At 50.2% G+C, this 24,438-nt stretch overlaps 2 protein-coding genes across 7 annotated transcripts; one reads left to right on the top strand and one right to left on the bottom strand.

The window, feature by feature from the left end:
• On the top strand, positions 1-15,593 carry GLT6D1 (glycosyltransferase 6 domain containing 1). Of its 4 annotated transcripts, XM_070594919.1 has the most exons (7): positions 1-153; positions 1,374-1,456; positions 6,754-6,850; positions 6,969-7,131; positions 13,649-13,825; positions 14,132-14,269; positions 14,733-15,593. In XM_070594919.1, exons 3-7 carry the CDS (start codon positions 6,832-6,834, stop codon positions 15,406-15,408), a joined length of 1,173 nt encoding a protein of 390 aa, XP_070451020.1. In that variant the 5' UTR covers positions 1-153; positions 1,374-1,456; positions 6,754-6,831; the 3' UTR covers positions 15,409-15,593. The 4 variants fall into 4 exon arrangements, with proteins under 4 accessions (XP_070451020.1, XP_070451017.1, XP_070451018.1 ...); XM_070594916.1 differs by lacking the exon at positions 6,969-7,131 and having other exon boundaries at positions 6,754-6,798; XM_070594917.1 differs by lacking the exons at positions 6,969-7,131; positions 13,649-13,825 and having other exon boundaries at positions 6,754-6,798.
• LOC103540797 (lipocalin 1-like) lies at positions 10,565-23,718 on the bottom strand. 3 transcript variants are annotated; one of them, XM_070594920.1, is made up of 6 exons: positions 23,299-23,654; positions 22,335-22,468; positions 21,419-21,492; positions 21,179-21,292; positions 20,383-20,478; positions 10,565-12,409 (listed from the first exon to the last, which is right to left on the bottom strand). In XM_070594920.1, exons 1-6 carry the CDS (start codon positions 23,485-23,487, stop codon positions 12,354-12,356), a joined length of 663 nt encoding a protein of 220 aa, XP_070451021.1. In that variant the 5' UTR covers positions 23,488-23,654; the 3' UTR covers positions 10,565-12,353. The 3 variants fall into 3 exon arrangements, with proteins under 3 accessions (XP_070451021.1, XP_008505688.2, XP_070451023.1); XM_008507466.2 differs by lacking the exon at positions 10,565-12,409 and adding an exon at positions 18,440-19,666; XM_070594922.1 differs by lacking the exon at positions 10,565-12,409 and having other exon boundaries at positions 20,156-20,478; positions 23,299-23,718.
• Positions 23,719-24,438: the final 720 nt, after the last annotated feature.

Consider the following 24,438-nt stretch of genomic DNA (forward strand, 5'->3'; position numbering starts at 1 on the left):
ATCATCAAAGGGTGTGCCTACGTCACCACCCACAGAAGGCTCTGGCCCATGAGAGCAGGGCATAGCATCAGGCTCATGACTGTACAGAGACCCAAGGACAGAACGCTTGGAAAACGTCCATCCTCATAGGACGTCCTTGGCTGGCTCACCAAGGTACCGGGACCATCACTGGGGAGATGGGAGAGTCCGATGATAGCAGGAGAAGTGTCACCTGCCTTGGGAGTGATGTCACCAGGGCACACTGCTAGAAAGACCCCTTTCCTATGTCATCCAGGTGGCATTTCTAATGCCCTGGAATTTAACAGATGGTCAGCGTCACAGTGTGGGGACATGAAACTGCCCAACGGAAGCCAGCCCAGTGTGGTGTTGTCTAAAGAAGAACTGTCCAGTAGAAATAGAATGTGAGCCACTTTTATAATGTCCACTTTTCTAGTAGCCACATTACCAAAGGTAAAAAGAAACGGGTGAATTAAATTTTATCATATATTTGTATTTAACTCCAATATTGTTCCAATATGTGATCAATATAAAATTATTCACAAGATATTTTAATTTCTTCCTTTCATCCTGTGTTTGTCTTCAAAACACAGTGTGTTTTGTACACTCACAGCACATCTCAAGTCAGACCTGTCACATTTCATGTGCTCATTGGCCACATGTGGCCAGTGGCTATTGGGTTGGCTGGTGCAGATCCAGAGCATCTTGCTCATTAAATGAATGTGGAGAAATGAAGAAATGAAGGACCAGAGACCTCTATTTATTCCAGGTTCAACACAGAATGCTACAGGCTTGTGAACAGAAATCCCATGTCAAACTTCCAAGATAAGCTCTGGGCATCGGCTGGAGCCAGAAGTTCCGTGTTATAACTGAATGCCTTGAAGTTAGACTTTAATGCCTGTTTACAAGCATCTGCCTCTGAGGGAGCTCATGTGTTCAGACAACCCTAGTCTTGGGACAAATGATCCATCTTACTACTTCTGTGAGGAAAAAGAATAAAAAGCCAACTCTGGGGCAGGTGACCTCCTCCTAGTCCAGGAACACTTCCCCGTCAAGAGCTCAGTTCAGTTCCACAGCCGTCTGCTGGAGAGATTGACTGCATTTCTCTTATGCCGTCAGGGTGGACACTGAAGGGAATCAGGAGTGTCCAAGGCTGCGGGCGCTCAGGCAGAGGAGGGGCAGCGCCCTGAGGAGATTCCAGCCGACAGCGGTTTCCCCACAGCGAGCAGACGTTTGCCCTGAGGCTGAGTGCTCCCAGCAGATCCTTAGGTGGCGTCCCCACGTCTATCAACGAGTCCATTAATCCATCGTTGGAAGGCAGCAAAGGTGTCACTTTTTACCATTTACAATCTACTTTTTTCTTCTTTTTCCTCTAGGAGACGATGAATTTTCAAAGAAAAAAAATGCTGCTAATGATTTCGTGTGTTTTATCACTCATGGTGGTTGAGCGTTATTCCAGGTAAATACAAAATATTGACGAATCATGACCTGTAATGACCGGCAGAGATGCTCTAAACTGATGAGTTTTGTCCAAAGATATTAGTAACACTCTCAAAACTGATCAGACATTACCTCGTCTCTGAACAAAGCAAAGGATACATCCTTTAATTCCTTCATTTTCAAACGTGCAACACTTATTACTGAGAGCTGTCCGGGGGCCAGGCTCTGTTCCAGGGGCTGAGGGAGGGGCAGGAACCCAAAGCGCCGGCCCGCATGGAGTTTTCCATTCCAGATGGCGAAGGCAGACAATAAACATAAAACAGAATGTCAGCAAGGTCGTATTTCACGTAATCAATGTCATGAGGAAAAACCAAAGCTAGGGAAGGCACAGCCCTGGGTCGCGATTTCAGACAAGCTGTCAACTGTCTCGAAGTCCCATCTGTGTCTGATGCGAACAAGACTAAAAGCCACCGGCTACGGCAGCGTGTGTGTAGGGGGAACGCATCTGTTGACCTGCTAAAATTCTCTTATATAGAAAAATTCCAATTCTTCCTTCCTCCGTGCCCACACCGCATGGTCTCCTTTATAAGCCACGCAGTCTTCCCAGATGCTATTTGAGAAGTAGTCCTACTGTGAGAGAGAATGTCTTTAAAAATTAAACCTTTACGAAAGACGTATCTGATCAAAGGCTTGTATTCAAAAGATGCAAAGAACTCTTAAAATTCAACAGTAAGGAAGCAACTTAACTTTAAAAATGGGCAAGAGCTTGGGCTGGCCCAGTGGCACAGCGGTTAAGTGCGCACATTCCGCTTCTCGGTGGCCTGGGGTTTGCCGGTTTGGATCCCGGGTGCGGACATGGCACCGCTTGGCAGCCATGCTGTGGTAGATGTCCCACATATAAAGTAGAGGAAGATGGGCATGGATGTCAGCTCAGGGCCAATCTTCCTCAGCAAAAAGAGGAGGATTGGCAGTAGTTAGGTCAGGGCTAATCTTCCTCAAAAAAAAAAGTAAATAAAGGGCAAGATCTGAATGGACGTTTCACGAGACAAGTTGTACAGATAGCAAGCAGGCATATGGAAAGACGCTTAACATCATATGCTGTTAGATAATTGCAAATTAAAACAATGAGATGCCATCGCACACCTATTAGAAGGACGTTAAGTCCCGAACACTCACAACACTAGATGCTGGCGAGGATGTGGAGACGCAGGAACTCTCTGTGCTGCTGGTGGGAATGCACAATGGTACCGTCACTTCGGAAGACAGCGTGGCAGTTTCTTAAAAAGCTAAATATAGTCTTTCCAATGACCCAGCAATCGGGCTCCTGAGTATTTATCCAAGTGATTTGAAAACTTACGTCCTCAAACAACCCACACGAGGTGTTTGTGGCAGCTTTATTCATAATTGCTAAAAACTGGAAGCAAACAAGATGTCTTTCAGCGGGTGGACAGATAAACCAACTGCGGTCCATCCAGACAGTGGAACCTTACTGGCACCAAAAAGAAATGAGCTATCGAGCCATGAAAAGAGATGGAGGAACCTTAATGCGTGTGACTGAGTGAAAGAAGCCAGTCTGAAAAGGCTGCACACTGTCTGATTCCAACTGTACAAGATTCTGGAAAAGCACAGCCATGGAGATGGTGAAAAAGTCAGTGGTTGCCAGAAGTTTCGGGAGGTGGGGAGTCGGGGAGGAGTGAAGAGGTGAGGCAGGAAGGATCTTTTGCGGGGGTGGAACTATGCTGTATGATCCTGTAATGATGGACACTGCGCTTTTCAAACGCACAGCATTCTGCAGCGCAAAGAGTGGACGTTACATATAAACCAAAAAGTCCTCTAGGAGGCGGAGAGGCTCTGGGAAGGAATGCTGAATGTGACAAAAGGATCTAAGGGTCTCGGAAATGCCTGAAGCCAGCTCCCTGAGATGCGGGGAAGGAGTGGAGCTGAGGGAGCTGCACACGGCGCCTCCCCAGCTGATCAGGTCGTTGCCTGAGGGGGTCCCGGCGGCGGCTCTGGATCCATGTGGAGACAGGTTAGCGCTGGAGACTTCGGCCTGCACTCTTGTTCAGCTTCATACAACACAGAGTCACACGTGGACATGTTTCTAGATCCCCGTCTCGCAAGGGTGGGTGCGCACACGTGCGTTCCCTCGCTCTCTCGGCTGAGAGCCCCCAGCAGCCGCGAGCACGCCCAGCCCCAAACCTTAGTTTCTAATAATATTCTAAAAAACAAACTGTAGAATGGCTGATTCTAGGATTGGGGCGGGAAATATACAAGATGGGCCTGGAGGCTCTAATAGTGCCAGAATATAAGGAAATTCTCAAAAAGAACAAATCCTCTGTGTTGAAGAGAGTATGTCAAAGGAATGCAGGAGCCAAGTGAAAGAGCTCCCAGTGGGTAAAGTCGGAAGAATTTGAGCAAGAAAATAAAGTAGTATTGGATTATAACCCACATTATAAAACAAATCCGTGAGTCCACACTGACTTAAATAAATGATTCAATAAACTAATAAATAAATGCGAGAGGGGCCAGCCCCATGGCTGAGTGGTTAAGTTCACCCACTCTGCTTCAGTGGCCCAGGATTTCGCCAGTTCGGATCCTGGGCGCAGACATGGCACCACTCATGAAGCCACGCTGAGGCATGTCCAACATGCCACAACTGGAAGGACCCACAACTAGAATATACAACTATGTGCTGGTGGGCTTTGGGGAGAAGAAGAAGGAAAAAGAAGATCGGCAACAGATTAGCTCGGGTGCCAATCTTAAAAAAAAATGAGAGAGAAGAGACAAATTTCCCATTCATAAGAATTCTAATTAATTGGTGGAGATGCCCTCCTCGCGGAGGTGGACATAACCCCTGCTCCTTCTGCGCGGCGGCCACAGCATTTCTCATAAAGATGACCATGTGGAAAGGGAGAGAAAGAGCAGCTTTACACTGGAGAATCCTGAAAACACGACCTCAGCCAGGTGGCAGGGTCAGCGTCAGCACAGATATGTCATGATACAGTCCGGAAACTCACAGCCAAGAGGAGCCGAAGCAGACGTGAGGATGGAGCATCATGTGGGTCCTGAATGGGGTCCCGGAGAAGAAAAACACATGAGGCAGAACGAAGGAAGTCTGACAGAAGCACGGACTCATGCCAATAATGGTGTGTCAATGTTGCTTCAGTAACTGCACAACGTACGGCACAAATGCAAATTTTTGATGGTGGGGGGCTGGGTGCCAGGGATTCCATCTTTACAATTTTTTTCTGTAAAATTCCTCTAAAAATAAAGTATTAAAAAAGAAGGAGAAATAAAGAAAAGCAAATGCAAAATCAGAGAAGAAAACATTAATCCTGCTTCTTGGGTATCATGTCTTTTGTGTTGTGTGTCTTCCTGTGCCTTTCACCTTAAGGAAAGGATTCCTGGCCAGTGGTCACGGTGTAAAGATCATCTCTTTGAAGGTGACAATGACAGGTTACCCTCAGCTGTGGCCTCACACCTGTGAATAGTGTCAGTATGATTTGGTTAAAAAGAGAGTGAATGCGTCTGAATTCTAGAATTTTTGTTATTCAGATTGCAATAGGTCTTTGTTCAAATTCAAAACTTTAAATGATTTCTTTTGTTTAAAGAATAAGTTTTACTGATAGGGCTGACAAATTTAGCAAATAAAATCCAATACGAATTTTCAGTAAACAACGAATCACTTTAGCCATGATTCCCCATGTGATATTTTGGGACATACGCTAAAACATTATTCATTGCTTATCTGAAACTCAAATCGAATGGGTGCCTGGATTCTGTCTGGCAAACCTCCCTACAGAAGAGGCATCTCATTGAGCAAGAATCTTTGTTAAATAAAGATTCTACAAACTGGAAAGCAAAGCTGGCAGGAACCGGGGGTGGGTTCCAATGGTGACGGAACCAAGAGGAACAGAAAACCAAAGGCTGACATCCTAGAGGCAACCTCTGTTGGCTTTCTTGCCTGTCAGTTCAGAAATAGTCTACACACCTGCACCTCTACGTGTGGATTAGTGCGTCCGTAGTGCGCGTGCATATGTGTGTGCATTTGGTGTTGATGGAGGAAGAGGCAGGACAGGACATGAGGGGGCAGCGTTGCACAACAGGCTTCACTGGGCAGCGGACCTAGAGACTGGGGCAGGACAGCCACCCAGAAGGGCAGCCCGGTCTGGGTTTCTCCCCGGTGAGCAGACATTGGGCGCAGTTTTGTGGGGTTTGTAGACCAAGCTGTAAACGGGCTTGTGCAGCCCACGTTGAAAGCGATGGGAGGTGTGAGACTGTGGTTTGGGCTGGTGGTCCTGGCCCGCTGTGAAGGAGTAAACGACACGGAGCCGGGGGCGTCCGTCTCTGAGCCTCGCTGGCTCGGCCCTGCCCCTGCTGGCCTGGACCAGGCTGACTCTGCTGCAGGTGCAGCATCTCCTCCGAGAGTGATGGTTTCTTGGCCTCGGGATCCCCTCTCCAGCCAGCCACGTTTTCTACTCGTTGATGGTTTCCTAGGACCCCAGGGATTCACAGACCAACTTTCTAAGGAAGGGCGACTTTTTAGTAAAGTCACTTCCCGTTCTCGTGATGGTCGGCACGGGCGATCCTGGGGAATCTAATACCGAAGTCTCTGAGGCAAAGTTCACCTCTGTCACTGTCAGGACAGGTGTCCTCTCAAAGTAATTTCTCTTTTTCACGAAATATCCCAAGGTTACAGAAGGAAGTTGCTTAATAAGCCCATTAATTGATTAATTAACTTAAAACCACCATAAAACTCTAGATGACTCATGTGTTTAAATGAAAATTGAAGTGGACTCCTGACTCCCACTCCAACCCTTTCCATCAACACTTGACAAAGCCACTCAGGGGTGACGGGTGGGTGAACTTCACCTGCATTTTGTCCGCATCCACATTCTCCAATCTGCTGTTAGTTTTGGTTTTTGAATCCTTCCTCCTGACAACACACTCCTTCTTGCCTTCCTCCCTCTGGCCGTCACGTCCTCACTCTACATCTGTTTCCTGACCACCTGTTTCCTTCCAGACCCAGGTGAGATCTCCTCTCCCAGTGGCTTCCCCTGGCCCCAAATTTGGGTGGAACGTGCCACTTAAGCTCCTATAGGGCCCCGCCACTCCCATCAGCACCTCCCACTGGGACTGTTGCATCTGCCTAGGGCCGCCTTCTCTGCTGAGGGCTCCCCAAGGGCAGGGGCTGGGCTGTGAGTTCCCAGGGGTAGAACCAGCACCCAGCAGCCCCTGCTGTGCCACGGGGGCTCAGGAAACGCGTGTTGAACAGATGGATTACTCAAAATAACTCGGTTTTCCCTTCACGCTCAGGAACCAAGGGGAAGAACTTCAGCTCTCAGACTGGTTTCGTCCCAGGTGAGAACGACAACATCTGCTCACTCACGGAGGATGCAACTCGGAGCCATGGGTTTGTTTTCCAACAACCGAGTTACAGCTGTCCTGGGAGGTGTCCAGTAGTTGGGGTTTTAATTTTTAAGGCTAATACTGACATGTTCTTCTGGGCTTAACCTTCCTGGTTTATTCAGTGAAAGAAAATCTCTGGTGGCAGCTTGAAAATGCCGCTCGGCAGCCGAGTGGGACCTGGTCTGTGCGCGGGTCGTGCGGTCTTCTACTTCCTGGTTATCACCACAGTTCACGTGACCCCTGTCCTACTGGCGTGAGATTGCTCACAGTTCGGGGCTCTTGGAAGTAAGTTTATCTGTAGGATAATTCCCCAAACGGAGTCATTAGGTCAAAGAAGGCAGATGTCTAAAATTTTGATGTAGGTTGCTAAATTTCCCTTTAATAATCAAAGTATCATAAAACCTTTTATTCTTGGCAAACTGTTAATTAAAATATTGCACTTCAATTTGCATTTCTGTAAATACTGTGTTTGAGCATATCACCAAAAATGATAGAGCAATAACTTCCAATTTTTCTCCTCCATAAAACCAATGAGAAAACTTGCAAAAATTGTTATAATCAACTCTTCAGAAGTCTGGAAATTAACCAAATGCTCGCAACAATCTAGGGAGCATTTGCTCAAGAAAAACAGCTGACTCTCAGTAAGAAAAGTGTGCTTTGTGGTGTTGTAGCTTGCCCAGCTCCACAGTGACCTTAAGTCAGATTCTCCCGCCCTCCCCAGGGTTTATTTGGCTGTTTGTTGTTGTGTTTGCTTGTTTAATGACTTTTCTGAACTAATTTTGTAAAGTGTATTCTTTGTTGGTTTTGGCCACTGAAATCTCTGCTCAGTTAGGGAGAACCTGATTTCCAGAGTTGGCACATTATATTATATAAATTATCTATTTTTCAACTAATAATTAACAAACAGGACAGGGTGGTTTGTACAGAAGGAAAAATCAATGAACAGAAACTAGCCCTGCAGAAGCCCAGGGACTGGACTTACTGGGCAAAGACTCCAAATCAGCATGCGGACATCAATAAAGGTCTAGAAATTATAAGAAAAGAACCAGATAGAAATTCTGGAGTTGAAAAGTGCCAGGTCTGAAATAAGAAGCCCACTGGAGGAGCTCGCCGTAGACCTGAGCAGGCGGAAGGAAGGATCAGAAACCGGAGGAGCTCAGCAGGCTCCAGAGGAGATAAACTCAGAGTTCCGCTGCTGCACAGATCACAGTCCAACCATCAAACCCAAAGACAAAGAGGGATCTTGAAAGCGGTGAGAGAATTGATCCAAGAAGATTGACAGGTGATTTTTAATCAGATGTCGTGGAGGCTAGAAGGCAGTGGGATGAAGCGTAAAAAATGCTGAAAGAAAAAAACCATCAACTAAGACTTCTACATCCAGAAAAACTATCCTTAAAAAAAAAGAAGAAATTCAGACATTCAGAGAAAAACAAAAATTGAGAACATTGATCACTAGCGGAAGTGCTGTATGAAAGATACTAAAGGGAGTCCTTCAGGCTGAAATGATAGGGCACCAGACAGTAACTTGAATCCAAGGAAAGAGATATAGAACACCAGCAAAGGTAACTACACAGGTGAATATAAAAGACAGATTAAATATATTTTTGTTTGTAATTCCCTTCTTCTCCTATCTAATTTAAAAGACAGCTGCATAAAGCAATCATTATAAATCTGTGTTGATGGCTACAATATGTATAAAGATGTAATTAGTATGCTAGTAACAGCACAAAGACAGGAAAGGAAATGGAGCTATACGGATGTGAAGTTTGTGTATACTATTGAAATTAAGTTGACCTTAGTTGATCTAGATTGTTACAAATTAACCTATTAATTATAATTCCCAAGACAATCACTTAGAAAATGACTAAAATATATACAGCAAAAGAAAGAAGAAGTGAATTCAAATGTTACTCTAGAAAATATCTATTTACCACCATAGAAGGTATTAGTGGAAGTCTAAAAGAAGGAAAAGGAAAGAAGACGGATAGAAAACAGATAGCAAGACAGCCATTGTGTGGTTACATGTTGTGTATGGATTAAACACTCCAATGAACAGGCAGAGACTGTTAGAATGGGTTAAAAATGATCCAACAATATGCTGGCTACAAACACACTTTAGATTAAAGACACTCGTGAACCTAATTTAGGTTGAACTAAAAGGTGTACAATGCAAACAATAACCAGAAGAGAGCTGGAGTGGCTACTAATACCACACAAAATAGACAAAGATAAAAATTGCTACCATAGGCAAAATAGGACATCTTATGATGATAAACGAGTTAATCCATCAAGAAGCTGTAACAGTGAGAAACATGTATACACCCAACAAGAGAGTCTAAAATACACGAAGCACAAATGTACAGAATTAAAAGGAGAAATAGCTCCACAAAAATAGGGGGAGACTTCAACACCTCAGTTTCAATAACAACAGAGCAACTAGACAGAGAACCAACAGGGAAATGGAAGCTTGAAGAACACTGAAGACTGGACCCAAGAGGCCTCTGTGGGCCATTCCTCCAAGCACGGAAGAGTGCTCACTCTTCTCATGTGCACGGGGAGCGCTCTCCAGGGTGGACCATTCCTCCAAGCACGGAAGAGTGCTCACTCTTCTCATGTGCACGGGGAGCGTTCTCCAGGGTGGACCATTTTATTGTTACGTGATGAAATAAGTCTCAATAAATTCAAAAAGATTTGGATCATACAAAACTTTTCTCTCTCCAAAATGGAATAAAATTAGAAATCAGTAAAAAACTAAATTTGGGGAAGTCAGAGATGTGAAGACATTAAACAAAACACTCTGAGTAACCAATGGGTCAAAGAAGAAACAACAAGGAAAACCATAAAATGCTTCGAGGTGATGGAAAATAAAAACACAATATACCAAAACTTCTTGTATGCAGCGAGAACAGTGCTCACAATGAAACTTATAGCTGTGGGTGCCTACATTAAAAACAAGAAAGAGCTCGACTTCATAACCTAACTTTACACATTAAGGAAATAGAAAGTGAAGAGCAAATTAAACCAAAGCAAGCAGAGGGAAAAAGTGATAAAAATTAAAGAGTAAATGAATGAAACAGAAAAATAGAGAAAACCAATGAAACCAAGATTGGTTTTTTGAAAACAGCAACAAAATTGACAAACCTCTGACTAGATTGACCAAGTGAAAAACGAGAAGACAAATTACTATCAGGAGTGAAGGGTCTCACACCCTTCAGAAACAATCATGATGATAAGGGGATACTGTGAACAGTTGGAGGCCAACAAATTAGGTGACCTAGGTGAAATGGACAAATTCCTAGAAAAACTCAGGAAGAAAGGGAAAATCTGAGTAGATCCATAATGAGTAAAGGGATTGAATTAGTAATAAAAAGTTTTCCATGAAGAAAAGCCCAGGATCAGATAACCTCATTGGCAAATTCAAGCAAATGTTTCAAGAAGAATTAATACGAATCTTTCACAAACTTTCCCCCAAATTAGAAGAGAGCTCATTCTAGCAGACCAGTGTTACCCTGATCCCCAAACCAGACAGAGACGTTGCAGGGAATACCGACCAGGTTCCTGTGACTTGAGACGCAAACATGTCCAACAAAATGCTAGAAAACCAAACCCAGTATGCCGGGGTCCCGCCCCGGCGGAGTCCAGGTTCCTGAGGGATGGACGGCGTCGGCGCGAGGAGGGAGGGGGAAAATAAAGGGGACGTGAGACTTGGGTTGGTGTTAGCAAGTCCGACTTTACTGTGCACAAGTGTCGTTTATATATTTTTCAGGATTAGTACAGAAATAGTTTTACAAATATTCTCAGAGAGATAAGGAAGTAAAAACGAGCACAAGAATATTTATTAGCATTCCATTCTATAGAGCATAAGGTTAATGATCGTCTTCTCTGCAATTAACTAGTGTTTGTTGTCTCTAAACTAAAGGAGATAGGTACCTAGGCATCTGTTGTAATTCACGGTAAAGTTAAATCAAAGAGAGAAGGTCCAGGCCTCCGGACAGGACAGCAGTCTGTCTGGTTACATCCTGGTGGAGCCATCCCTGCCTCCCTCAATCATTTACGCCATTAGTGTAGATGGTTAATGGGAACAAAAGGCGACTCCAGGGAGTCTTATCCCCAGGGCTATCTGCATTCTCAGCGGACAGTTAAACATCTTTACTTTTTCGCGCCCTTTAGGGGGTGGAAGCATTCCTTTGTCTTTTAGATTGTAGAGCTAACGGTCCCTTAAGTACACTGCCGGAGAAAGTATCATATTGTTAGTAAAGTAAAGGGCTGAAAAGCTAAACTAAACTATATATCTTCAAGAATAAAAAAGAGAAATAAGTATACACATAACCTTGATAGAAAGCATGCATATAATTCAGAAAATATCGGGGGTGTTGGCCGGCCATCCTTCACCGAGGGGCATTCTTGCACCCCTCGGCCCTTCTACTCACCAATTATTTATTATTTATTGCTTTTAGGAGAAAACCTCTATAACATTTTAACAGAAAGCAGAAGGTCAAGAATAATATATAGATACTTCTTGATCATCCAATTAACCAGCAAAGTTAGAAGGACGATGCATATGTATATTTAGACAAAGAACTGGAGGGAGAAGGAAACATTAACCAGATGGAGGCCATAAACCTAATTCGACATCTTATCTGGGCAGGACTCCTTTCTGATTGTCTCAAATGGGACTGTGTGCTCATCCATTAATTAACTGAAAAATATCTTGAAAGTTACCTGCAGGTGGTCACATTCTCTTACTATATCTAATTTTCCCAGGAGGTAGTGCCTCCCAAGCAGCCACCCAAAGGAGTGAAAACTGGAGGTTAAGATAGGAAGAGGAATGAAGGGCAATTAGAAGCAGCACAGGTTTCAGAACTATGTGAGGGGCTGGCCGGTTATTCTTCACCAAGGGGCGGCCCTGCACCCCTCGGCGTTAATCGGCTGGACCCTGTCAAACAGCCGATCAAATGATGTAGCCACGGCTCCCAGCACCAGTAATACATAAATAGGATTATGCACCACAAACTAGTGGAATTTATCCCAGGAATGCAAGGTTGATTCAACATATGAAATCAACCAAAGTTGACATCATATTAATAGAATAAAAACTAAACCCACATGATCATCTCTCTACATACAGAAAAATTGTTTGACAAAATCCAACATCCCTTCGTAATATAAACATGCAACAAACTAGTAATGGAACTTCCTCAATCTGATAAGCTAAAAACACAGCAAAAAAGAAAAAGAAAAAGTAGGTAAAATGGACTTCATGAAAATTAAAAAGTTCTGTGAATCAAAGGATGCTATCAAGAAAGTGAAACGACAACCCACAGAATGGGAAAAATATTTGCAAATCATGTGTCTGAGAAGGGTCTAGCATCCAGAATATATAAAGAACTCTTACAATTAAACAACAAAATGAAAAATACTAATAAAAAATGGGCAAAGGATTTGAAGAGACATTTCTCCGAAGAACATATACAAACGGCTAATAAGCTATGAGAAGGTCCTCGACGTCACCAGTGATCACGGAACTGCACATCAAGTTCACACCGACAAACCGCTTCACACCCTGGGATGGAGAAGGATTGTGGGATTACTAGAATCAAAGAGCTGGACCACAAAAAGTGTTGCCAAGGATGTGGAGAAATTTGAACTCTCATAAACTGCTGGTGAGAATGTAAACTGGTGCAGCGGCTGTAGAAAACAATTTGGCATTTCCTCAAAAAGTTAACCGTGGAATTTCAGTATGATGCAGAAATCCCACCTGTATGTTTATACCAAAGAGAATTAACAACATATGCTCACAGAGAAACTGTATATATAAATGTCCACAGAAGCATTATTAATAACAGCTGAAAATGTAGGCAACTGAAATGTCCATCAGTGATGAAGGGATAAACAATGTCCATACAATGGAATGTTATTCGGCCATAAAAAGAATGAAGCACTGGTTCACGCCACAACACAGATAACCCTTGAAAACGTGCTAAGTGAAAGCAGCCAGACACCAAAGACCACACAGGATTTAATTCCATTCGTATGACATTTCCAGGCGAGGCAGATGTACAGGGACAGAAAGTGGATTAGTTGCTGCCAGGGGTTTCAGGGGCGGGGGGAAGGGAGACGGACTGCCAGTGGGCACAGAGCTGTGTCCAAGCAGTTTGTTTTCTCGGGAGCAACTGTAACTAGCATCATGCTCTTAAATTTAGTGTCTGCATGTTCATTGTTAGTGTATCGAAATGAGATTGATTTTTTGTATATGCTGATCTTCTATGTAGACAATCAGTTTATCTACAGATAGGAACAATATTGCTTTTTCCTTTCCAATCTGACGCTTCATCTTCTTTCCTCGCCTTGTTGCGGTGGCTGGGACTCCATCGCTCTGTTGAGTAAGAGTTGGGGAGAGCGGCCGTCCTCGCCTTGTTCCCATCATGGGGAGAAAGGCTTCAGTCTTTCGCGGTTGAGTACGACGTTAGCTCTAGGAGTTTTGTAGATGCCCTTTATCAAGTTCAGGTCATTCCCCCCTGTTCCTATGTTTCTGAGCTTTTCTTTTTTGTCCTGAATGGGTGTTGGACTTCGTATAAGGCTTTTTTTTCTGTGTCAGTTGATTGTCCTTCGCTTGCTACAGTAGGTTCATTGAACGATTTTCAAATGTTGAACCAGCTTTGCATATCTTAATATAAATAAATCCTGTTGTCATTTTGTTGTTATTGGAAGCAAATCTAATGTCTTGCTCTGTTTTCTGCTGGATTGCACTGATGCACTTAAAGCATGAGGGAGAAGGTAAAAAAACGAAAGACTCTTCCAGATCTTTCAGGGAAAGGAGAAGCAGAGGGAGAAGGAGGCAGGCGAGCCCGGGCGTGAGGGAGCAGCGGTGCTGTCCACAGCATTGGCTTCAGACGGCAGTCAGAGGATGTTCTGACTCTGGGCGCTCACGTCTAAGCTGCAGTCAGACGTCAGAGCAGGAACCTCCTGGGCTCAAAAGGTGGGTGGTGTGAGGACGAGAGCAGAAACGGGCTGGATCTCGCCTCCTGACTCACACATGTTGACTCTGTGGCGCTGGGCAGCTCACTTGACCAGTCTGAGCGTCTGTTTCCCATGTGAAGAACAGGGATGCTAGAGGCGCTCTCTGCAGAGGGCACAGCAAGGATGAAATGAGCGGCAATGCGCTGGAACCCCCGCCCAGCACTCAGGGGGCGCCCTGTGAGCCTCGGCCTTGTCGCTTGGGCAGCCTCAGCTGCTGTCACAGCAAAGGCGGCCCCTGCATCACTTGCTTCCTTTTTGTTCACAGAAGACGCCCTGATGTCATAACGACCACGGACTGGCTGGCTCCAGTCATATGGGAAGGCACCTTCAATAGACGGGTCCTAGGAAAGCACTACAGAAATCGGAACCTCACAATGGGCTTGGCTGTCTTTGCCATCGGCAGGTAGGGACCACTAGCCTTTGTCCTTTTTTATCTTGGAAAAGTGCAATGAGCAGCTGTAGACCTTTGGTCTCCAAAGGGCTGCTCACAGTGACTGCAGCCACTGCCTCTGGCTGTCCTGTACAGCAAATGTGACAGGTCATTTCTCCTTCCACAGCTGGGTCACCAACACCCTGGGCTATCGCTTTACTAGTACGCATTTAGTGCTCTTTCTCCCTTTCCAACAGTTGTTCCAAAACTTTAAGGCTTTTCTCAGCCCCGCTCCCCCCGGCCCCCCAGTTCACGATGTCTTTCACTGACCAGTGCAGTTGAAACCATGGACCTAACCTCCCTTCCCTTACCTGTCAGGAGTTCTGTGGCATCAGCGACTCACGCGGCAGATGCCGCGTCTGATGGCGCGTGTTCTCCAGGAACGTTTGGGAAATGAGCATCTTCCTTGGTGCGTGCGTGCGTGTGTTTTTTGCAGGATTGCAGATCAGTACCTGGAGCGGTTCTTAGAGTCAGCGAAGAAGCACTTCATGACTGGCTATCGGGTTGTCTTCTATATCACCGTGGATGACTTAGACAAGATGCCCGACGTGGACCCGGGGCCTCTTCAGACGTTCCAAGTGTTCACTTTGCGAGAAGAGATCTGGTGGCAGGACTTCAACCTTCTGCGCATGAGGAACCTGGGCGAACACATCGTCCAGCACATCCAGGGCGAGGTCGACTTCCTCTTCAGTATGGCCACCAACCAGATCTTCCAGAGTGACGTCGGCGTGGAGACCCTGGGCGCGTCCGTCGCTCAGCTCCACGCCTGGTGGTACTTTAAAAGCACCAAGGATTTCCCTTACGAGAGGAGGCGCAGGTCAGCGGCTTACATCCCGTATGGGAAGGGGGATTTCTATTACGATAGCGCCTTCGTTGGGGGCACACCCCAGCAGGTTTTAAACCTCATCGAAGAATATCTGAAAGGGGTGCTTCAGGACAAGCAAAATGGGCTGAACAGCAGCTACGAAAACCATCTGAACAAATATTTCTTCCTGAATAAGCCCACCAAGCTGTTGTCGCCGGAATACAACTGGGATGTGACGTTCTACCCGCCCCCGCAGGTTCAGTTCGTCAAGGTGGCCCAGCACCCCAAGAGGAGACCGTGGCCCTAACGCGCCCGACGCGCCCACAGGCCGGCCGCAGCAATTCCTTCGGACACAGGGCGTCTGAACCCTTTCCGGTTTCTACAGAGACATAAAAATTCACACTCGTCCAAAAGAATTTTTTCTCTGTGCCGTTTTGAACCCTCCAATTTGGCCAATGCCAGATAAAGAGTAGAAGGATGGTTATTAATGTTTAATACACAGTGGTGTTAATATCTGTATATTGTAGATGACTCGGAGATAATTTTGGAGGCAAGAATTAGAACTTTTTTAAATGGAGAAAGACTCTAGTTCAGAAAAAAACAAAATATATATCTATATACACCAGAGGGCCAAGGATTAAATGGACAGGAAAATCGAAACATTCCTCAGCCCACTCCTGAAGGGTGGAGGGTGGTCCTCGGCGTATGTGCCTGCACCTGACCCCTGGGGCAGCCTCAGTCTGTCCCGTACGTGGTCGGATGTGGGTGAACTAGAGGCATTCTGCCAAATGCTTATCTTTCCTCTATTGTTACAAAGAGGGATGTCAAGTTCATTTTTTTAAAGCTATGGGCATTTGATTTATTTGTTTTAAAAAGATATGTCCTGAGCTCTGCAGTGGAGGCAGTCCGCAGATGCAGTGAGGGGAGAAAATAGTGAAAATCAGAATCACGTCCTCAAGAAGCCTGAGGTGTAGCAGGGAGATGAGGCCGCTCACGGCCTTTCTTTTGCAAGTTCCAAAGTGCTCAGAGCACAAGGAAGACATGGGCAGCCGGGAGCGCCCTCCGCTGAGGTTCAGGAGAGGGGCCATCCCCTGCAGGAGGCTTTCTGTAGCTGTTGAGCCAGAGCTCAGGACCATTGGTTCATGACAGTGAAGGGACCCAGAGTCCGTATTGGGTGGAGGGTCTGAAGCCACAATAAGACTCTCTTCTTTTTTTTTCATGAGGAAGATTGGCCCTGAGCTACCATCTGTTGCCAATCTTTCTCTTTTAGCTTGAGGAAGATTGGCCCTGAGCTGACATCTGTGCCAACCTTCCTCTATTTTGCATGTGGAATGCTGCCACAGCACAGCTTGTTGAGTGGCATGCAGGTCTGTGCCTGAGATCTGAACCTGTGGACCGTGGGCGGCTGAAGCAGAGCACGCGAACCTAACCACTATGCAACCTGGCCAGCCCCAATAAGGCTCTCTTCTTAACCTTCTTCTGTGGGAGTAAAAGCAGGGTTACTAAGTGTTATGGCCTGAATTGTGTGTCCTACCCCACTCCCTGATGCATATGTTGGAGTCCTGACCCCTAGGACCCCAGAATGTGTCTGTATTTGGAGACAGGGCCTTTAAAGAGCTGATTAAGATAAAATGAGGTCAGTAGAGTGGGCCCTGATCCAATAGGCCTGGTGATCTTATGGGGGAGGAGATCAGGACACAGACGTGCACAGAGGGACGACCACGGAGGACACAGGGAGGAGACGGTGTTCACACGCCCAGGACAGGGGCCTCAGGAGGAACAAGCACCTTGACCTCACCCCTTGACCCTGGATGTCCAGCCCCCAGAGCTGCGGGAAGTAAACTTCTGCGGTTTCCACCGCCCGCCTGCCATACTCCGTCTTGGCAGCCCCGGCAACCAAGGCAGGACGCAGCCCCAAGTCACGGCCGTTCACACGCTAACACAGTGAGGAGTGTTGACAAGCACTTCACGGGACAGAACGGACAGAGCAGCTCAATCAAAACAATCTATGCTTGTTTCCAAACAGATAAGACAGGCACGGCACTAGCCACAGGCCCTGCGTCTGCAGCTGCTGGTCTCAGTTATCTCGGGTCAGCCCCGGGGAGTGGGAGCGAGCAGCGCTCAGGCGCTGAGCTCAGACGGACAGGCACGACTTTTCCTGCCAATCGTGGACACGCCTGGGAGACGGACTGAGAGGGTCCTAAGATTCTGCTTTAAAAAAGCCGTGGGATCAACGTGAAAGCACTGTAAACTCCTGGCTTTCTGCAGGAGGAAAACAGGTCAACTCATTCACGTCTGGAGGTCACAGGTCCAAGAACAAGCCTATTTAAAAGGCCTGTGGGGGCCGGCCCTGGCGACCTCGTGGTTGAGTTCGGCGTGCTCCACTTTGGCGGCCCGGGTTTGGATCCTGGGCATGGACCTAGCGCTACTCATCCGTCAGCAGCCATGCTGTGGCAGCGGCTCACATACAAAATAGATGAGGATTGGCACAGATGTTAGCTCAGGGCCAATCCTCCTCAAAAATAAATAAACAAAATAAAAGGGCTGTGAAACTGGGTGACCCCAGAATGGCCCATCCCATTTCCACTCTCCTCACAAGAGCATGCTCCCCACTTGGTGGGCGCTAATGGACGTTTAAAATTTTTTTCATTTTGTCAATTTGATAAGCAAAAATGGTATCTCTTTTCCTTGTATTACTTATGAAATGGAATCTTCTTTTGACCTATATTGGCCCATGACTGGTGTGTGTGCGGATGACCGGTCTGCATCTCTTGCTCGTGGTTCTGACACAGTGTCCTTCTGTCCTCAGATGAGCTGTGATGTAAATAGACCCACGGATGTGATGTGCGCCCTTGGTCACCATTGTTGAAAGCATTAATTTCAGGTTGTCCTTTGTATTTTCATTTTGTTGGTGATGTTTTTGATGGACCGAAGTCCAAGGTTTTCACAATTACCGTCTTCTCCCTCGATATCTACATCTGTGGTGTTGACATCCCCATGTTATAGATATTATAGAACTTTCAAGCTTTCTTTTTACTCAGAATTAATCAGGAATGAATTCTAAGATAATGTGCAGAGTTAGAGATCTAACCTTATTTTTTTCCTCCAAATATCTTGGCCATTTCCTCCAATACGATTTATGGAATAAACAATACTTTGTAAGATGGATTATCTGTGTAATCTATGAAGTTGTTATACTTCCTGTGTTCATTTCTTGACTTTATATCCGGTTTCACTGACCTTTCTTTCTGTCCCTGAGCCAATGCCACACAATTTTAACCCCTGTACTTTCATATCAGTTATGGTGAAATGGTAGACCGATTTGCGTTACTCTTCTCTCTAAAAGATTTCAAAGTTTTTATTCTTTCCTGTGGATTTTAGACTCCAGTTTGCACTTGGGAGAAAACATCCCGTTGGAATATTGATTGCTTGTTTGAAATGTATAGGTTAATTTGAAGATTATTAGGTATCGACAGTGTGATGATTCTGCAGGGATCTCACATGTTTATTATTCAAGCCAGTTTTCAGGGTCGCAGAGTAAGGAGATGTGCTTAAGTCTCTCCATGCGAATTCCGCAGCTGCTCGCTGACTGCAGGAGTGTGTGCTTTGTGGTCATAATTGTCCGCTATGTTTTTCTGATTGGGTTTGCTGGCTCCCAGGAAAGCTTTTGCGCTCTAAGCACCTGCTCACCCCCAGCTTGTGCGTGCGCTGCAGGTGGAAGCCACGCAGGTGGCCAATCGGTTCGCTCCATCATGCTGGCCTCGCATGGCTGGCCATGGCAGCAGTGGAAGTCGCCTCGCTGAGGTGTGGGCTCCCGGGGGCCTTGCCCTTGCTGAGGACGATTCTGGGCAGGACCTGGTCACACCTGTCTCTGGCATTTCCAGACGATAAGTATCAAGGCCCCAACCCAGTTTCCTAAGAGCCTGTCCTGCTGGTGGGTGGCCGCCTGGGCAGCTGTTGGTAACTTCCACCCAGGCCCCAGCCCCACCTCGGCTCTGAGCAGAGGGCGGTGACCCGTCACAGCTCACCTGCTGGGCAGGTACACGGGCCTGTGCTCGCCTGGCTCTTCTGGAGGCATGGGCTGGCGCTACGGCCACTCAGGGCCCCTCTGACCTGGGCAGGGACGTGCTGTGCTGGCTCACGGAGCCCAGAGCACCTCTCTGGAGCCGCCCCAGAGCAGGATGCAGGTGAAGGCAGGTCAGAGGAGTGCCAGCCCGGCCCCTCACAGCCGTCCCTGAAGGACACAGAGGGTGACTCCATCTGCTGGACTGTAACGCTGTGCTGACTGCTGCTGGTAGCTTGGGGGACCACCCGTCCCCTCCTCGCCATCCAGGGTGTGCTCAAGCCCGTGGGCCAGGCTAGGAGAGGCTGGGAATGGGGCACAGAGAGGCAGGGTCCGGGCCCAGGCTGGAGGGGCTTCTTCGGGTGGCAGAGGAGATCAGAATGCCCCTGGGCAAGCTGTGGGGAAGGCTGGGAGAGGGCGGCGAGGGCAGCAGGGCGGGAAGGGAGGCAGCAGGAAGACGCAGGGGCTGGGCCCACCTAGGCTTCAGGTGGGGGGCACTGGGCTGTGGAGGGAAGAGAACAGGGAGGGGATCTGAAGACAATCAAGCAATCGGTCAGTCAGTCACACAGCATGCAACCGTCATCTCTCCCTGGGGTCACGTTGCCCTCTGCCATCCAGCACCCCGATGACAGCTCACATCCTGCCATGGCCCTCGTGCCCTCATGATGACCCTCAAGACCCACAAGACCCTGCCTACCCCTCGGCTCTCCCAGCCCGCTTGGCTCCCTCCTCTGAAGCACTTGTCTCTAGCAAATTGACTGAACTACAATGTCCCATGTAAGGTGCACGCGGGCTGGAGAATGTCTTGGTCCACATGCATTCCAATCCCGGAGCTGGGCCTGGCCCATGTGCTTGTTGACTGACTGAATGATGCACGGGGGAGGGGAACAGGGGAGAGGCCAGTGCCTCCCAGCTCCTCCTCCTGACTGTGACCTTGGCGTTGTTTCTGAACCTCTCTGAGCCTCAGTGTCCACCTCCATGACATAGAGACGACCACTGTGCCCACGTCACCACATTACAGAGGCTTCAAGAGACCTGGCGGGGCGGCACCCAGCATAGGCCTGACCATATCAGGCCCCTGTGGAGGCTGGCTACGGTTTCAATTGCTCTGGTCTTGTGGTTGTTATTGTTTGCGGGGGCTCCAGGCTGGAAAGCGAGGCTCCAGACCCCGGCCTGGCCCGCCTGGGCGCCAGGAGAAATGCCAAGGGCAGCGCTTACCATCGAGGTTGAGGACAGGGGCTTTTTGCAGCTGGAATTCTGCGACATACTCGAGGTATTTCCCCAGCCATGCGGGGTCCCCGACCATTCTTCTGGCTGAAATCAGAGGGGCTGGTGGCGAGGGGCTGAGAGCTCCGAGGCTCTGACTTTCCTCCCAGCTCCTTGCCAGCCCCGAGGCCCTCTGCCCGGTTGCTGCAGTGGCCGCAGCTCCCGTCCCCTGGCGGCATCGTCTCCTCTGAAAGCGGGTCAGCTCTTGGCAGAGCAGGCACAGCGCTCCTCCAAGGGGGGGATCAGGCCCTATCCCCACGGGTGAGGACCCCCAGAGAGCCCTCACTTCACACGCAGCTGCCTGCTGCCCAAGTGACCAGGCCCCCCCAACCCGATGACCTCAGCTGCCTGGGCCCCTGGTGTGTGGCCCGCACCCTGGGGCTCTGGCTCTGTCGGTCCCCATCTCCGGGATACGCCTGGCCCCTCCCTCACCTCTGTCCAGCCTTCAGGACTGTGTGGCCCACCAAGGCCACCCTGGTCCCTGGGACACTTCCACTTTCTGAAGCCCTAAGCCGCATTGGCCCTCCCCCCATGAAGCGGATGAGGGAGGGGCTTTTCCATCTGTCCACCCAGAGTCCAGGCTCCCAGGACAGGCCCAGCATGTGGCAGGCAGGAGATGGGTCAAGCGTGTGATGCCCCACCTGAGGGGAGGGGGAAGGAAGTACTGCACCCTCAGAGCAGAGGTCACTGACCCCCAGCCTTGGACAGACGTGGGGTGTGGCCAGCACTGGGGACAGCCCCTACCTACCCAGCAGCGCCCACAGGCTGGTGGTCTCGTCGTCGTCCTCGAAGCGGACGTAAAGAATGAGGTTGCTGTAGTCGGTGCTGACGAAGCGGACGTGCATGCTGCCGCCTCCCTCAACTGTGGGAGACCACAGGCTGGTGACAGGTGACGCCCCTCTCCCCCAGCCCTCGGGCCTCGAGTGTCCCAATCCCCCGACCCTCATACCCCCGCGCTGGGCCCAGGCGAGAGGGCTGGGCTACTCACAGGAGCCTTGGTACTGGCCTTGGAGCCCAGTTGGATGGATGGTGACGTTTACGCCTTTGCACACCCCCTCTCCTCTGGGAAAAGGGAAAGGAGCTGACACGTGCACTTCTGTCCCCTGCCTCCTGGCCCCCATGAGGTGCTGGCTCAGGCCCCAGGGGGACATTGGAGGCGTCCCCAGCTGAGGTCCTCGGTGTCCACTCAAGGCTCTTGGATCCCTGGGCTCGACAGGGCCACCCAGCTCAGGGGCGGAGGGCAGACCCATGGGGATCCGGGATGTGGCCAGAGGGGCTGGAGGGCAGGAGCGAGGAACCGGGCTGCCTTGTTTCTGGGATGGAGCCAAACTTCCCGGAAGGGGTTGGGGCCCGTGCTTGGCTCGGAGTTTCAGGGCTTGGGTGGGGGCCAGGTCATCTGGGCGCTCTACACAAACCAAGCCTTTTGGTCCCTTGCCCTGGGGTCCTCAGTTTCTCATGGGGGTGGGGATGGCGCTGTGTGCTGACAGACCCTGGGACCACACAGGCCACTGCAGTGGTGTCTGTGGCCGGACATCAGAAAGGCCGTGGCTGGAACCCTCTTCCATGTCCAGCACAGACTGTCCTGAGTGTCACTGAGCTCAGCACAGCTTGTCACACTGCAGATTTTCCTAACCAACCACCAGGGCTGGAAGCACAGCCCCACCCAGGCCTCTCCAGCTTCCAAGGCAGGGAGGGCACGCCCCAAGGCCCCAGCTGTGTGCCTCTCCTGCTGGCCCCTCGCTGTCAAGCTCTGGGGCCTCCGGAGTTAGCCTTCAGCCCTGTCAGGCAGGGTCTCGAGCCCCAGCTCAGGGCCGTGTGTCCCTCTGGCTCTAACCACTGGTCACTGTCCCTTGGGAGGCCTCTGAATACGAGGACCCTGTGAGGAGCTGCAGGGCCACGCTTACGTCCAGAATAAGATGAGCTCCAGGTCCCCGTCCCGGCTGCGGATGGAATGGAGAGCGAGCCTCAAGGGGTCGTCTGGGGACACCAGGTGTGCGTGGCTGGAGGCCAGCTGGACGGTCAGCCAGCGTCCCTCCACCTGCAGGAGTGCAGGGCAGGGTGGGTGAGGGTCCCGGCTGTGTGGCACCCGGAGCCTCCAGTCTTGGCTCTCAGGCCCCAGTGCCAGTGTTGAGTGCTGCTGGGGGAGGTCACAGGCCACCAGGGTGTCCCGGCGAGTGCCCGTGGGCCCCGGGCCGGGGGACAAGTGGACCACTTCCTTCTTGTAAATATTCTTCCCTCTCTCCGACTGCCGTCATCTACCCCTCCTTCCTTCTGCACCTCCTGTGTCTCGTCCAAGCGTGGCCCTTAGTGGGTTCTCTGTGCCCTGCCAGTCCAGGGAGGGTGAGGGGCACCCTGGAATAGCCCCCGAGTCCTGGAGCTGCTCTTGCTGCCCCCGCCCAGCACCATCCACGCTCCCCAGTGATGGGTGATGGGCAGGTGGGGTGGGACAGGGCAGGAGTGACCTGGCCCCTCCTTGCCCCCGGGACTGTCCCCTTCCTATCGTAGTGGTGGCAACCCTGCCAGTGCTCAGCCAGGTGCCCAAGGACCCCTCTTCCAGCCTGGGCCCCACCGTCAGGGTCTGGGCGCTTTGCCTCGACTGCTGTGAACTGTACTGCTGCTGCTCCCGGGAAGCTAACCCCCTCCCCCGGCAGCCCAGGGCCAGGGCGGGCTGTGCAGGAGCCCGAGCACCAGCTGACCCTCCAGGGAGGCTGCACCTAAGCCTGAAACTCCCTCGCCCCTCACCCAGCCTCTCTCCCTTCATGTCCTGCCCCCTGCTCCTGCCTGCCTGGCCCCGGAGCACCGCCCCTGCGACACTTGCCCCATGCCCTCGTCCCGTGGCTGAGTCCGGTAACGGACCCACGCGGCTACCTTCTGGGCATCGAAGGCTGGCTGCACTGGCACTTCTTCTAGAGTCTCCTGGGCACTGGCCAGGCCCAGGACGAGGGTCAGCAGCAGCAGTGGCCTTTTCTCCAGGGCCGTGACTGCAGGGGCCCAGAGGGAGGAGAGGCGGGGTAGCTGGTGCCCCTTTGTCATGTGTGTCCTCCGGTGGCCACTCATGCGAACGGCTGCCCCGGCCAGCCCAGCTGTCCCACCAGGACTCCCTGAAAGTTCTGGAGTCTTTCCCGCAGATTCCACGCAGCCTCCTTGCCGCCCTGCCCTGTGTCTGAAGGAGTGAGGGCGTCGGTGGCCCGGGGCTGATGCTGTCAGGGCAGCTCCACCACTTTGCACACACTGCGCCTGTCCTGCAGCCGTGGGAGGTGGCAGGAGGAGGGACACAAAGGCCACAGTCTGCTCATCCCACAGGGCTCAGCTCCCTCCTCCCTGGCGTCCGTCCATCCATCTGCGGAGCCAGAAAGGCAAGGACCACCACTCCCGTCCCTGTCCCTTCTGCTGTCTTCGGGGTGTGGAGGAAGTGAAGGCTGGGACGCCCTCAGCACGGGCTCGGCACACAGTGGGAAACCAGCCCCGGGGGGTTGTTTGTGAGCATCTCTCACACCCAGCCCCCCAACTCCGTGGGCACCTGGACCAGGTTGCAGTGTCTGTCTCTGTCCCCCCGCCCTCTGCCTGAGGGCCAACAAGTGCATGATCCTCTGCCCAGGGCGCAGACAGAGCCTGGAGCAGACACAGAGCCTGTTTACAGCATGGTGGGGGCGGGGGGAGGGCAGGACAGTCACGAGGGGGCAGGGAGGGCAGGACAGTCACGGGGGAGCAGGGAGGGCAGGACAGTCACGGGGGAGCAGGGAGGGCAGGACAGTCACAGGGGGCCTGGAGGGCAGGACAGCACGGGGGGGGCAGGGAGGTCAGGACAGTCACGGGGGGGCAGGGAGGGCAGGACAGTCACGGGGGGGCAGGGAGGTCAGGACAGTCACGGGGGGGCAGGGAGGTCAGGACAGTCACGGGGGGGCAGGGAGGTCAGGACAGTCACGGGGGGGCAGGGAGGTCAGGACAGTCACGGGGGGGCTGGAGGGCAGGACAGTCACAGGGGGGCAGGGAGGGCAGGACAGCCAC

Source organism: Equus przewalskii, chromosome 26, assembly GCF_037783145.1.
Source record: "Equus przewalskii isolate Varuska chromosome 26, EquPr2, whole genome shotgun sequence".
NCBI lineage: Eukaryota > Metazoa > Chordata > Mammalia > Perissodactyla > Equidae > Equus > Equus przewalskii.

Excerpts from the sequence above, each read along its gene's own strand:
- GLT6D1 (XM_070594919.1), top strand. Across the intron at positions 7,132-13,648 it reads ACAGTTCGGGGCTCTTGGAA|ATCTTTCAGGGAAAGGAGAA; the intron begins GTAAGTTTATCT and ends AGACTCTTCCAG. Across the intron at positions 13,826-14,131 it reads GAACCTCCTGGGCTCAAAAG|AAGACGCCCTGATGTCATAA; the intron begins GTGGGTGGTGTG and ends TTTTGTTCACAG.
- LOC103540797 (XM_070594922.1), bottom strand. The coding sequence starts at position 23,487 with ATGAGTGGCCACCGGAGGACACACATGACAAAGGGGCACCAGCTACCC. Across the intron at positions 21,493-22,334 it reads GAGCTCATCTTATTCTGGAC|AGGAGAGGGGGTGTGCAAAG; the intron begins GTAAGCGTGGCC and ends CCCTTTTCCCAG. Across the intron at positions 21,293-21,418 it reads AGGCCAGTACCAAGGCTCCT|TTGAGGGAGGCGGCAGCATG; the intron begins GTGAGTAGCCCA and ends GGTCTCCCACAG.